Consider the following 13,735-nt stretch of genomic DNA (forward strand, 5'->3'; position numbering starts at 1 on the left):
AGCGGGCTCGGTGTCCGCAGCCAAATCCTTCTCATCAGGCAGGCCTGTGCAGATGCAGCTGTCGGAGGGACAAATACTGTAAGGCAGTTATAGGAAGAGGGGCGCCTATTCCAGAATGTACTCCACCCTCCAGCTCCGGAGCTGAGGCAGATGGAGAGAGCATCAATCAGGTTCATCTCCCAGATATGGGGTATGGTGTTGAAAGCATGAATAAGCAGTATGGCTGTGCATGGAACCACTTAATCCAGTCAGATGTCAGGATGTAGGGTTCCTGTGTGGGGCCAAGCAGTGGAGAAGAACTCCAAAAGGGGCAAAGATACAAATCCCACACACATGAATTTCTTCTTTCATATCCAGACGTCAACACTCAACTTTGTGTTGGCCTCTTAATGTCTGCATTTTTCCCTTGTGTTCTCCGTGAACCTCTGGTAAAGTTTTTATTGCTTTTTAAACGAATGATACAGACCAGTTCAGAGATTCCCTCAATCACGTCTCTTATTGGAAACCCGCCTCTTTGGCTTATTGACAGAGCGGCCTGATATGTGACACTGACCAGTGTAGGCATAGCCTCAGTCAGCACTTTGTAATGGCTCTTCCTGCTGACCTGTCTTGTGGCGTTTTACTAAGTTAATGATCAGAGCAACTACAATAAACTGCAGAGTATTGAATAGCCTCTCAGCTCACCATGTCTCCAGGCATTTGGATTCTGGCCCCTGAACCACAGCAACCACACTGCTTTGCTTCCATCCAGAATCAGGCCTTTCTGGATTTCTTCGAGCTTGAAACCCCCACATTATAAATGCCGAAGTGAAAACAGACAAGTTGGCACTGCTGTTGGTCCCCTGAAGAAGAAAAGGAAACTGTTTATTTCACAGCTTTTGGCCTGTAATTGAGTAGACGGCAGTAGTCATATTTTTGATCACGTAGTGTCTGAAAACCTCAATGAGGTCAAATTTACACAAAATCTATTTTCATGCAGGCGGTAAGATAAGTTATACCTATGAAATGATTTGGAACTTCATTCCTCTTCATTTGTCTTTGTAGCACTTTGACTGATCGTGGTGATGGTTGCTCTAATATAAGCCTCATCCTCTGGGGCGAGAAAAAAAAAAAAAACTTAGAATCAAGCCAACCCCACTGTAATTTATTTCACCCAGGCTCTGGCTGCTACTAGTGGGATTCCTGGAAGGCCGTCGAGACAGAGAGAACATGATTTAATCCAGCCTCAGTGGCTGGTGCGATAAGACCTCAGACACACCCAGATTTTCACAAGGGGAAATATTCTGCCAGGACCCACAATTATCCAAGTCATAATGACTAGAGATGTTATCAAAGAGAGACTGGGCTTTAATTGCTCACTGATGTTTGGCCTTATGCAGCCGTATATGAGAAGAACATGTCCTTGTTTTGGGAGAAAGCAGCTTATCGTTAAAGCACTGCACATGTTTCTATGACTAGGTGTTTTCCTGTTATTCTTAGTTTATAGTATGGGACACATTGGACTACTGGTACTACTAGCAATGTTAAATTAAATTCCCATGGAGCATTAAGTTAAAATGTCATAGTTTTGTATTTCTTGCATATTCTGACTATTTGCTGAGCTCTATGAGATGACATTATTCATTCATTATTCATGTATCCAAGAATAAAAAAAAAAATTCTGTAGTTTTTATTTAACTCATTAAATGCTGCTTTTATTTAACATCTTATCACCTCTCTTATATGTAATCATAGTTTTGTTTGACCACATTAATGTACCCCGTCAGGGGCAAGGGCATATATATATATATATATATATATATATATATATATATATATATATATATATATATATATATATATATATAATGCTAGCTCTTTTGGGGAATACATATATTTGCTTGGTATCAATCTTCTCATCTAACTCTCTGCAAGAAAGAGAATAAAGGCCCTATTTTAACGATCTGAAATGCAAGTATCAAACGCCAAACGCAAGTAGCTTTGTGGGCGGATCTTGGGTGCTGTTGCTATTATACCGGCGGGATAAATGAGTCTTGCGCCCGACACAAATCTAAAATGGGTTGGTCTGAAGTAGCTACATTACTCATAGGTGTGGTTTGGGCATAACGTGCAAGAAACCAATCAGAGCGTTATCTCACATTCCCTTTAAAAGCAGGCGCACTTGTTCCATGGCGGATTGCTATTATAATGGCGGATTTGCTAGGCACACACTCTTAATACATCCATGGGCACACGCCAGGAGCGGTAAACAGCCAGGAGACCGACGTTTGCTATTGATTTTTCTTTTTGACAAAATGTAAATAAAGAAATGTCACAAAAACATACTTCCGATGTTTTGGGCTCACTCTCACTGAATCACGAGGTGGTGATATTTTTGCAATGTAGTCTAACATTAGACCGAGATTACCTCACGACGATGCAGCTCTTTTGTCTCTCCTCTCCCGTGCTGCTGCTGGGGCATTTGGGTTAAGTGGCATCGGCACATGCAGTTCAACATCACATCTCCTTAAGTCCTCTAATATTTCCTCATTTATGTCATCAACACATCCATGATTCATGGAAATGTTGTGTAAAACCAGGTTATATTTTCCTTGTATATGTATGGTTTGCAAAAATGGGAACTGCTGGGTCCGTGAGATGAGAGAAGCAAAGTGTATGCACGGTGTGCACACTCTACATTACGGCCAAGCATGCGCCCTTAAAATAGCATCTGCTATTGCTATTGCGTCGGGTGCAAAATAGGAATGATACATGCGTCAGTGTACAAAGTCAATTGTGCTGGGTGCAAGATAGGGGCCTAAGTGTATTTCCCAAAATGTCAAACTATTCCTTTAAAACAACATCAACATCAAGAGTTTCCCCGTGAGTTCTGATGTGAAGCTGACGTGCAAGCTTCACAATAATCTTGCAAAACAAGAGTAGCCAGTAGTTTTAAAACATTTACTACCAGAGATTAAACATCCACAAAAAGCTGTAATTTAGGGGGACTTTATTATGACAGAGGCTGGTGTTAGTTATTTTTGAATTTCCAACCAACACAAACTTCACCACCATGCCATTGCATGACCTTGTTGCTATGAGAAACACACAACAACAGCATAATGAAAATGCACTTGGGGTTGGATATTTTATTTATTGGTGCATACTAAGTTTCAAAACCTCAGGATTTTATTGAAAGAACACACAGGGACCTCAGTGGCAAATGATGAATGGATGAGGCCGTTCTGCATAAAGCCTGAGGAATGAGATGTGTGGCCACAGTGGGGTTCGACCACTGGTGGTTTGGTGCGCTGACTGGGTGGGTAAGAACGAATTAATTCTTTCTCAGCCTGCAGAGACTTTTTTCACCTCCTAAAATACACCAAGGTTGTTAAATTCTGAATTTAACGTCCCCCCTCTTTGCCTGTGGACCATGAGAGCTAGATCAAACATGGGAGAACAACCCTGTCCTGTCAAAGCAAGAACAATATAGACTTAAAATATCCAATTAATAATTAATTTCTTGTCAAATATCAAATATAAAAGCTGACTTTTTGCCAAGTCAAATTCTGAAGCAAACAAATCATACTTGGAACAGGAATCCCAGTAATAATAGCTTGCTGCTGCTAATCTGGAATGTTTTCTCTTTTACTAGCTACATCATAGTTAATGTCTTGGACGTCACAGAGATTCATAACACTATTGGGCTTTGAATAGCAAAACATGAACAAGAGTCAAGTGTGTATGTCTTTGCTAATGCTCTTGACTAATACCTCCTGGGACTAGTTTCAACAGTCTGCATTCTCCTTCCTCGTCTGCAAGCTTTAGTCTGTTAAATGTGGAGCACCATCTGTTGTTGAGCTTTTTGCCGAAAAACATCTCTTTCTCTTGACAGTCTCAAATGTAAAATCTCGAGCAGAAAGATACATTATTTCTGTCCATAGCAAGGTGTTTTTCAGTTTAATAGTGCCTCCTTTGAAAAATATAATATTTTTGGGAAAATCTTTGGGCTGCACAGTTTATTCCTAATCTCTTAACTGTTGCTTTGCCACTCGGTAGGGAGCACTTAAAAGCTTTGGAATAGGGCCAATATGCTTTGTTGCATCCAAAAACAGTTTGATTCCTCACACAGTGCTCTGTACAGTATAGCCTTTCTCTTTGATTGCAAAAGTGCATATTACAGAAACACTCATAAATCTCCTCTTCCTTTGTTGCCAACAGTGTTTGCAGTGGTTGAGCAGTACAATGTTTTCATTGTTTCAGCTGCTGTTTGCACAATTTTTTGATTTCTGCTGTTCCCTCCAGTTAGACGGATGATCTTTATGTCCAAGCGCAAGCTTTGAAATGAACAATGGTCTTTAATGCTTTCTCTGAATGAGATGAATGTGTGAAAACTGTGATTTACACTTGGTCTTTGACGACCATCATTTACTTTCTTATTTACCAAGTAGCCTTCAAATTGCCCTAATTATGTGTATTTTTTGTAATAGGGGTTTTTGGCTGACGCTCCACATGGGAAAGAGGTAAATGGAACCATTAAACATTTTGTTTAAAAAAAAAAAAAGAATAATGACTTTATTTTCCTCAGATCAGGTCGTAAACCTACCGATGGTTTCAGAGGTTTGCCACTCGTCACTCTGAAGGTCATGTCCAGTCGAATACAAAGAGAACTGAGACAGGGCAAAGTGACAAGGCTGTCAAAGCTTGGAGCTATCGGGTTGTGCAGTGTGACCCAGAGTCATGCCAGACACCTCTGCCTGCTGTCAGACTGTGTTGTTTATACAGTCTGTTCAAAGCCACATGGCTCCATCCAACAACCAGACAAGCTCTTCATATCAGTCCTTTTTCTGCATTAGGTGCCACAAGCCAACAATCTGAGCCATTAGGTGTGGGTTCTGCCTTTGGTATTCTCAAACAAATCAAAATGAAAAATTAGCTTTGCCAAGGTAGACTTGTGCTGAGCTTCAAGTGCTGAGAGGGCTGGTGAAAAACCATTTAATATCACAATCCTTTCCAACCTACTTGGCATCCTAAGCCCAGAACAACTAGGCTCTCTGTCTGAAATACATTAGTTGCAACTGACAAATACGCTTTATTTCATATGGAGATTTATAGAGAGAGAAGATAATGAAAGCAACTCAAAAACTGAACTGTTAGTAAATGAATCAGCTGTGGCACATGGGTTACTGTGCATTGCTTCATATAAATACTGTTCTGGCCTCGTCACGCAGAGTGGGCTACGGAGATGGTTTAAGATGTAAACAATTCCTGAGGATCTGGGTCACATTTTTGTGTGTGTGTATGTGTGTGTGCACGTGTGCATGTGTGTGAGAGTGATTTAGGTGAACAGGATCATAAGATAAATCCAGAATTTCCTAAGAGGCTCCTGTTTCCCTGTGGACAACTCACAGAAACAACACAGTCACCATTGGGATGATGGGAAGTGGTGTTTTCCAAGCCCCTACTACAGGGCTTTCCTGGCACTTAAACAAAGCCACCTAACTGAATTTCTCCACGTAAACCTCCCCTCCCACCCAACACGCTCTCATCAAAACTTCAAAGTACACCTAGCATTTGGCTTGGCAGTGTAATTTATCATGTTTTATGTGCAGCATCAGCAGAAGTCCTCCAGTTCCTGGTCCTGGTTTGACTGTGACTGTGTCAAGAGGCGTGGCTGGAACTGCTGCTCATGCTGCCTGTCATGCCCTCATGAGAGCTAATATTCACATGTCGTAATACCTAGTTCAAAGATACGTAGCAAGTTTGCCAAATAATACTTTTAAATAATACTTTTGCAAAGCATTGGAAGCTGTACAGTTCTTGCGTGCATAGTGTAGACTCTTGGCCATCACTGTGATTTGTAATTTCCTCAAATGTGATGAGGTTTGGCTCTAATTGCTTTCCGTACATGTGAAATAAGTGATGATGAGTGGACAGCGCCAATAGCTTTATGTTTTAGTTGAAGGCCTCTGTTGATATCAGATGTAAACTGAGGCTTTGATCAAGTGTTTGGACTGAGACTTATCAGTGTAGTTTCTCTTTGAATGTAATTGTTTAGCACATGTTCTGAACATGAAATAATACATGTCATGTACTAGACCCAGTTAAGACTCACACTGTATGCAAGTGAATCTTCAAATGTAATCAAAGTGTCTAAATTATTTGGCCTCATGATTTCAACATATGCATTTTTCTTTGGCCATTGCTAATGTATTTAATTAAAGGAATTGTTTGGAAAATCTTTGGAAATACACTTATTGGCTTTCCGAGAGTTAGATCTGAAGTTTGAAAGAAAAACACATTTAATAAATTCAATATATTTTTCCAATCATTTTTTATTTGCCTCAATTCTGTCTTTGTACCATATGCTAATTCAGCAGCTCTCTTATCAGCGCTATTAGTGATTTAATTAAAACTATATGGCCATCATTTGATACCCAATACATTTTCCCCATATGTCTGTTCAGACCTTGTTCCATGTAATCTTGGCAGTGGTCTTCAAAATTGCTTTCAAGTCACCCAGAACAAAGCAGGGGAATGGTTCCTCCTGAGGCCTTGAAGTTCCTAATGATGACATCAAACGTGCAGAGTGAGTCGTGCTTGCCTTCACCGCTCCCCTGATCTGCAGGCAGAGAGGGCAGCGGTGAGCTCATGATGGGAGGAAGTCACTTTGCCATTTAAAAGTGAGAGAGACAGACAGAGTAACATCTGGCCAAGCCTAGGAAGTGAGGCAGGATGCTTGCAAGCCAGGTGTCACTGTTAGCAATGGAAAAACCCAATCATAATTTGGAGTGGACGGTATAGCAGGGTTAGCCACCTCCTGTAAGTCCTTACCAACTTGACACTAGCACCTCTTGTTTCCCTGTGTCACATCCTATTCCTGGGACCCGCCCTGGAGATTCAGGATCTGGGTCAGCAGCTGTCAGCTATACTGTAGGTGTGTTGCTTGTTGTCTTCCAAGAAGATGACGTGAGAGACCATTATCAAATGTTTGTCTCCCTTTTACCCTTTTCATTTAGTGTCCTGTTTCCTTGGCCGCAGGAATGTGGTTTGTGAATAAAGAGACATGCATAGGCCTGTGCTACACCTAGCACAGCTGGAACAGGGTGTGTGTGTGTGTGTGTGTGTGTGTGTGTGTGTGTGTGTGTGTGTGTGTGTGTGTGTACACGTATGCATTTGGTGCCACGTGCACACACGTGTTTATTTGCCTGATCTGCGGGTCGACAGAGCTGATTCAGTGTGTAAATACGTGGTGTGTGGCGAACAACCACATGTAATAAATGTTAATGCATGGTTTATATCCTCATTTGGGGTTTGATTACAGCCTAAATTACCTTACAGGGCCACAGGTGTGCTTTGTAGAACTGTTCCTCTGATCTACCCGACATGGTTCATCTTTGTCTCGCTCTACTGTCTGGGCAGATCAGTGGGATCCAGATGTTTTTTTGCATGGCTGATTTCCAGCACTCCCCAAGCTTTCTTACAACCCCAGAGCCAAGGTAGGCCTGTCTGCCTGTCTGTCTGTCTGAGAGGCACGCGCCTCCCCCAGGTCGCTCACATGAGCTCAGCTTCCAGGTCGTGCAATACAGGCTCAGTAATTGACCCAAATCAAATGCTCACTGGCAAAAAAAACGTGCCCCTTGCAGCCCTGGACGAGCTTAGTTCTTCGACCCTAGTTTTAATACTTCCTTCAGCCCGGTGCAACACTCAGGATGTTGCTCCCTGGTTGGCTACAGTCAGACAGAACAGGGAGTTCATAATCTAGTCAAGCAGACACAATGGCAGATGGAAAGGTTTTGTAGTCTTGATAGAAAGATCTAATGTCTTTAATCACACACTTTTCTCAGACCAGCCACATACAGACACACACACAAACTCAAACCTGTGAGTCTTATTCCCTTTGTTTGCCAGTGATCAGTGATGAAAAATCGTCTCTTGCGAAATGTCTTTAATGTCAAACAGAATCTTTTCTTTAATTACTGAGGGTCACGGCTCTGTGACTTACAGCAGATGTTAGTTGAGAAACCCTATGTGCTTAAAGAATGATATGGTATTATTAATTTGATTAAAGCAAAATTATTTCCAAATCATTGTGTCTCGTCTATAAAATCAATTAAGCAAAGCTATGACCTAAGACAGCATGTTTGTCTCGCAGGAATATTATTTTCTGTTGCACACACTGACCATGCTTAAATGGATTTCACGGTGATGTGCATACATTGCTGATGAGTGTATCTTTGTGAGTGTAGTATATATGTATGGGACATTAACGTTTGTCTGAGGTCATATGTTTATGGTCTTGTGATGATGTGAATGGCAGGACCCAAGTGAGACGGGGACCCTCAGACTCCTCCCCTCAGCAGACTGGGACATCCCGCACTGTGAAACGTTATCCATCATCCACTGGGCCTATTTCCTCCAACGCGCTACCCAGCAGCAACAGCTACGCTAACGGCCACGGCAGTGAGCACAGGAACTGGCATGGACACAGAAATGGGCATAGCAACGGGCACTCCTTTAACATTCACAGGCCTACTGGCGACAGCCAGCTGCACGGACAGTTCAACAATGCATTATTACCAGCAGGTAAGAAAAAAAAACAGATCTATTACACCCTGTGAAATGAATATCATAAAACTGAGCTCTGTTCTCACTTTACATGCATGCATACTTAACATTTCCACTCTCCTTAGCCACGTCAAAACAAACACAGCCCATTCTGGCTCTTCTCACCGAGAATACGATACATTTGTACACATGTATGGTGTCATCGTCGAATGGAACATTAGTCACAAGAAAAATAATTGGCAGCTTTCCAGGCGGCACTTGCCTTCTCCCACTGTCCACCCACCCCCTTCTGTGGTCTGGATCACACCAGACAGACAGACGTTTGATATAAAAGCTGCATACAGTGCTGGTCCACAATCTGCTGGAGAGGAGTGTGAGCAGTGTGTGTGTTCTTGTGTGTTGATGCTTTGATATCTTTGGAAATCTGCCCTGTCACCTCTCTGACATGAACCCTGGCGCCTCTACCCACAACAAAAAGAAATGTGATCTGGTCTTTCCTTATTTTAATTCTCCCTTCACTACTTCATCTTCCTCTGATCCACCATCCAGCATACACAGCTGCTTCTCTTGTTTTTTAGCCCTGTACCACAGCAACGGCTGTTGAACAGCTTCCCACCATTACACAATGTTAACTTGCACTCAAGCTCTCTTTGTCTCCTTCACACATACACACATCCAAAACACCTTCTCCCAAAGATAAAGGGCTTGGAGGCTAGCCCGATACCTAATAGTATTCTTTCCCCCATTTGCTGGCCTGTGGCACATCGCTCATTCAGCTGCAGCGTGCCGCTGCCCAGGCGTCAGCACACACCCTCGCACACTTATAAACCTCCCTTTGCCCAGATGGGGAGTGTGTCACAGTGAGGCTGAAGGAGGAAGGATGCAGCTCGTCTCCAGCCTGTCTCTGCTGCTGCTCCTTCTCACCCAGGTGTGTGTGTGTTTTCCAGGGGCCAACCTCACCTCCAACTTGGACCGCATTAAGATCGTCTTCACACCCATGCTGTGCCGCAGGGTGTGCAGCGGCGGGCGCTGCTACAATAGCTGTGAGAAGGGAGACATCACTACGGTCTACAGCGAGACCTCGCACCAGCAGCAGCAGCAGCAGCAGCCGAAGAACCACGGCTTCCGACTCTGTGAGTGTCAACTCTGGGGCCTCCGATTATCATTAACCCTTATCCTTCTTGTCTGCTTGTCATCCTTCATCTTCTCTTCTCCTCTCTGTCACTGCCTCTCCTATTTTCTCATTCCTTTTTTATGGGGTGAGCTTGACAAAATGGGTTCCCAGTGGCATGCTGTCTGTTCACAATACCAACCTCAAAGAGGAGGCAGAGTGGTGGAGATTAAAGCTGAGAGCTACGCTAAAAACTCTCACTGTCAAAGAGAAAGAGAGACAGGGAAAGCGATAGAGATGGGGGTAGACCAGATTAAAAGCGGGCTGTAATAGGGGGCTAATCTCCCCGCCGTACACACACACACGTGGAGCTGGTGGTCCCACGCTCCCAACACTTAGCCCCATCTCTTTGCGGTTTACACCTCGCGGTTGGCCCCGCCGTTAACCATTTTACGTGCTCCCTGGGAGAGCAGAAACGAATGAAAGAGGAGAGGGAGAGGCAGAAAGAGAGAAAGAGTAGCAGCATGAACAGGATTTTATAGGGATTACAATAAACCTTCCATTTATCCGGGGGGCTTTGCTCCAAATTCACACAGGAGTGTCCATGGGAAGGGAAGGGGCGGTCAATGCCACTGTTGGGGTCGTACCCCGGCATGTTTCTTAGTTTTCTCATCAGTTTTAAGGGTCTGGCTAAGGCTCACACTAATTACTACTTGTGGATTAGAGGCTGCACATACCACACACACATACAAATCCTCTCCAGTTACAACTTACATACATACAATTCAAACAGGCACATAAACATGCAACCAACCTTCACTTAAATGCACAAGGCTCTTTGGGGAGGACCTAGCTGAGCAATGAATATATAAACAGGTTGATGTTGCAGATTTATGTGCCCATTAATGGGGTTTTGGAACATGGCAAAGATATTCCAAACACTTCAGCGTGCTGGCAGAGGCCTTTACATTCCTGGCACCTCCACGTCTTCCTGAGCATCGGGTTTGTTTTATGTCCCATTTTCATTCTCAAGAAATCCTTTATTATACAAAAGCATGTGTTAAAGAGTGTGTTAAAAAGAGATTGCTTTCCATTTAGGCTTGCATCCTGTTATTGCTTGGGTGTGCGTGTTCGTCGAGGAATGTCAAGTGGACAGCAAACAGTTATCTCATGCTGTTGTTATGTTCCCTACACGGTGCAGTAAAATCTGGCTGGATAATTATAACAGGCTCCCCTGATACGCACCCTATGTACAACATTTACCTTAAAGCCCGATATTATATTGAGTAGAAGTCTGTTTATTGAGTGAGAAGTGTGTGCGTGTGTGTGTGTCTGTTTGCTCGTTAGAGGTTGTTAAATGGACAGACAAATAGGCAGACAGGGAGTGTGGTGCGCAGAGTTGACAGAAGGTTGTTGTCTAAGAATAGTTCCTGCCCCATGCTGGGGTGGGACTGGCCTGACACAGACCAGTGCAGACCTGCACCCCACATTGAGAGGATTTAATAGCCTCCTTGAGCTGATAATTTAGCCAACATGTCTAATCACAAGAGGCCTTCCTGTGTGTATGGATACCTAGCTGGACCTCTCTCTCGGTCTGTCTTTCCACATCTTTTTTCTCACATTGCTTATTCCTCCTCTCTCTCTCCATTGCTGTCTCTTTTCTGTTTTCAATCTATTTGATTCCCATTCTCCTCTCTTACTCCCTTTCATTCCCTGTCTGTTACTATTCTACTCTTATTCCATGCCTCCCTCCATGCCTCCCTCTCTTCCTCCTCCAGTCTCACTGTTGTTAATGCCATGTGACAGGGAGCTCATTCCCTACATGCCATAGAGACTGTCCAGCGTCTCCTTGTTCCCTGTTTGCACCCTGTTAGCGTGTTACTGTCTGTCTCAATGAGACAGAGAGGATGCAGCTCACAGCATTTTTCCATCGCTAGCATCCTCTTTCATCCTATACTTTGTGGCCCATCCGCTTCTCCAGCTGTCTTGTAAAGCAGTCCTCATATTTGTGGTGTATGGTGCTTCCTCAGCTGGAAAGGTGCAGTGCTTCACTTTTTCATCCTTTGTGCCCCGGAATGGTGCTTTTCTTATTCGTCACGCTTGGATAGATTTTCCATTTGATGGTCTTTGATGTTTTGAGTTAGGGGAGGTCAGGTTAGAGGGAATCTGTAGATGAGAGCAGGCCCAGATATGTAGGGTGCGGGGCTGGCAACCCATCCCGTATGCCAAAAGATAAGGCCAGTGAAAGAGCTGTGAAAGCAGTACTGTCAAACACCATCTGGCCAGTGCTGGCCTTTTTCTTTCTCTGCCCATGGTCAATTGCAAACTCTAAATCAAACTGTAGACTGAGCATATTTTGTGATTCAATTTACTTATATGATGAAAAGCCAGTTGCATTCCTTTTGAAATTTTGTCCATGATTTCATAGTTTGGGAAATTCACGTTATTTCCCCCTTGTTAGCTAACCAATTGACCATACAAATATCCATGCACTTGTTATTTTCTCAGAATTATTGCAGGATGAATCATCACTCGTCATCACCACACACGGGAGTATGTAATTACTGATGTGAGACAAAACATGCCAATGAAGGAAGTGCAGCATGAGGCCCTCAGGACAAAGTTGAAACTGGTGTCTGTCTGGTAGGGCCAAAGAAGAGAACAGTATGACCACTGCTAACTGTTTGCAAACAAAGTCTGTCCACATGAAGCCTCAGCACATGCCCTTGTTATTAGGGCTTCCCCTTCTGTTTCTTATTACCGGATCCTTGTGCATGAGGATGCATAAATCTGTGCAATTAAATGTGGCGTGTTGCCTACCCTAACAAATCTTTCACTTCTAATAAACCCTTCATCTTTTTCTCTTTACCGCTGACGCACCCACCCCTGTGTTTCTCTCTTCCTCCTCTCTGCAGTCTTCTGTCAGATACCCTGTCTTAATGGAGGCCGATGCATCGGCAGGGACCTGTGCTGGTGTCCATCAAACTCAACAGGGAAGTTTTGCCACCTGCCAGCCCCGCCTCCTGCCAGACCCACCCCTCACAGCCACAAGGATGCCAGCCACCAAGGACCAAAATCTCCCTCACAATCCATGTACACTCTCCCACTATCCAATCAGCAAGGTAACTGTGGCCCGACTTCTTTTAAGGCCTGGTCACACCAGAAAGTGGAACAGCAAAATTCATAATGACTACTTGTAGGGATAGTTGGCGAACTACCGTGGCTGGCAAGCTAGCCATTAATGTGCTATCAATAGTCAGTCCTAGTATCTTTTTCCTATGTACTGTGCTCTTTACACACCCCTGGCATTTTGTTCTTGATTATACGTATTGAGAGAGACGCGAAAATAAGTTTGCTTATTTCATGTCGACTCCAGCTCGACTCCTGTTTCAAGTGTCTGCAAACAATTCCTCTTTTGTAGAGGAGTTTATACTCTAACAGAGTTGGTGCAACACAACTTATTTGTTCAACTGTGGATTCTCTGGCTCTTCCTTTCTCCAAAAGTCAGCACAGTCAAGACGGCTTGCTATTGGTCGGTTGGACTCATCACAAAAGATTTGCTCCACTGATCGCAGCAATTCCAGTTGAATTAATTTAGCAAAATTTCACTTTTTCAAATGCTGGTGTGATGGGGGCCTTTATTCTTTGCCAATTGCTCCACTTCTCCTTATTGTCACAGTATATCTTTTTGAAATGCGAGTCCTTGTTTTTCAACAGTTTACCCTGTAGTGCTCTGCTGCCTTTGCTTGCCAGCAGTGGAGGTCAGACTCTATTTTGAGCAGAATGAGTAATGGATAAGTAAATGGAAGCTATATTGTTGCACAATGCTGCTTTTATCAAACAGAAGTGGTTATTAGAAAAGTTATAAGACTGAATGTAAAAGATTTACTCACTTTCCGTTTCTCCTGATATCCTTATTTTATTTCCTCCTCGCGTCTCGCTCGGCATCTCACTCTGTATTACAGTAACTAGAAGCAGAAGCGTTGTCTTCAACAATTTAAATTCCATCCACCATTTTAAATTACAAAATAATAAATAATAACTAAATTACATAATTAAATGTTATGAGTCCAATGT

General features: G+C 43.2%; 1 protein-coding gene across 2 annotated transcripts in view; it reads left to right on the forward strand.

The window, feature by feature from the left end:
* The window catches only part of LOC116035540 (latent-transforming growth factor beta-binding protein 2), an 86,725-nt gene that overhangs the window by 23,347 nt on the left and 49,643 nt on the right, over positions 1 to 13,735 (forward strand). For both annotated transcript variants that reach the window (XM_031278661.2, XM_031278660.2), the window contains exons 4-6: positions 8,300 to 8,565; positions 9,495 to 9,680; positions 12,574 to 12,780. In XM_031278661.2, the coding sequence (XP_031134521.1) occupies positions 8,300 to 8,565; positions 9,495 to 9,680; positions 12,574 to 12,780 (659 nt within the window). The remainder of the gene's footprint in view (positions 1 to 8,299; positions 8,566 to 9,494; positions 9,681 to 12,573; positions 12,781 to 13,735) is intronic.

The sequence above is a fragment of the Sander lucioperca genome, chromosome 18 (genome assembly GCF_008315115.2).
Source record: "Sander lucioperca isolate FBNREF2018 chromosome 18, SLUC_FBN_1.2, whole genome shotgun sequence".
Lineage (NCBI taxonomy): Eukaryota > Metazoa > Chordata > Actinopteri > Perciformes > Percidae > Sander > Sander lucioperca.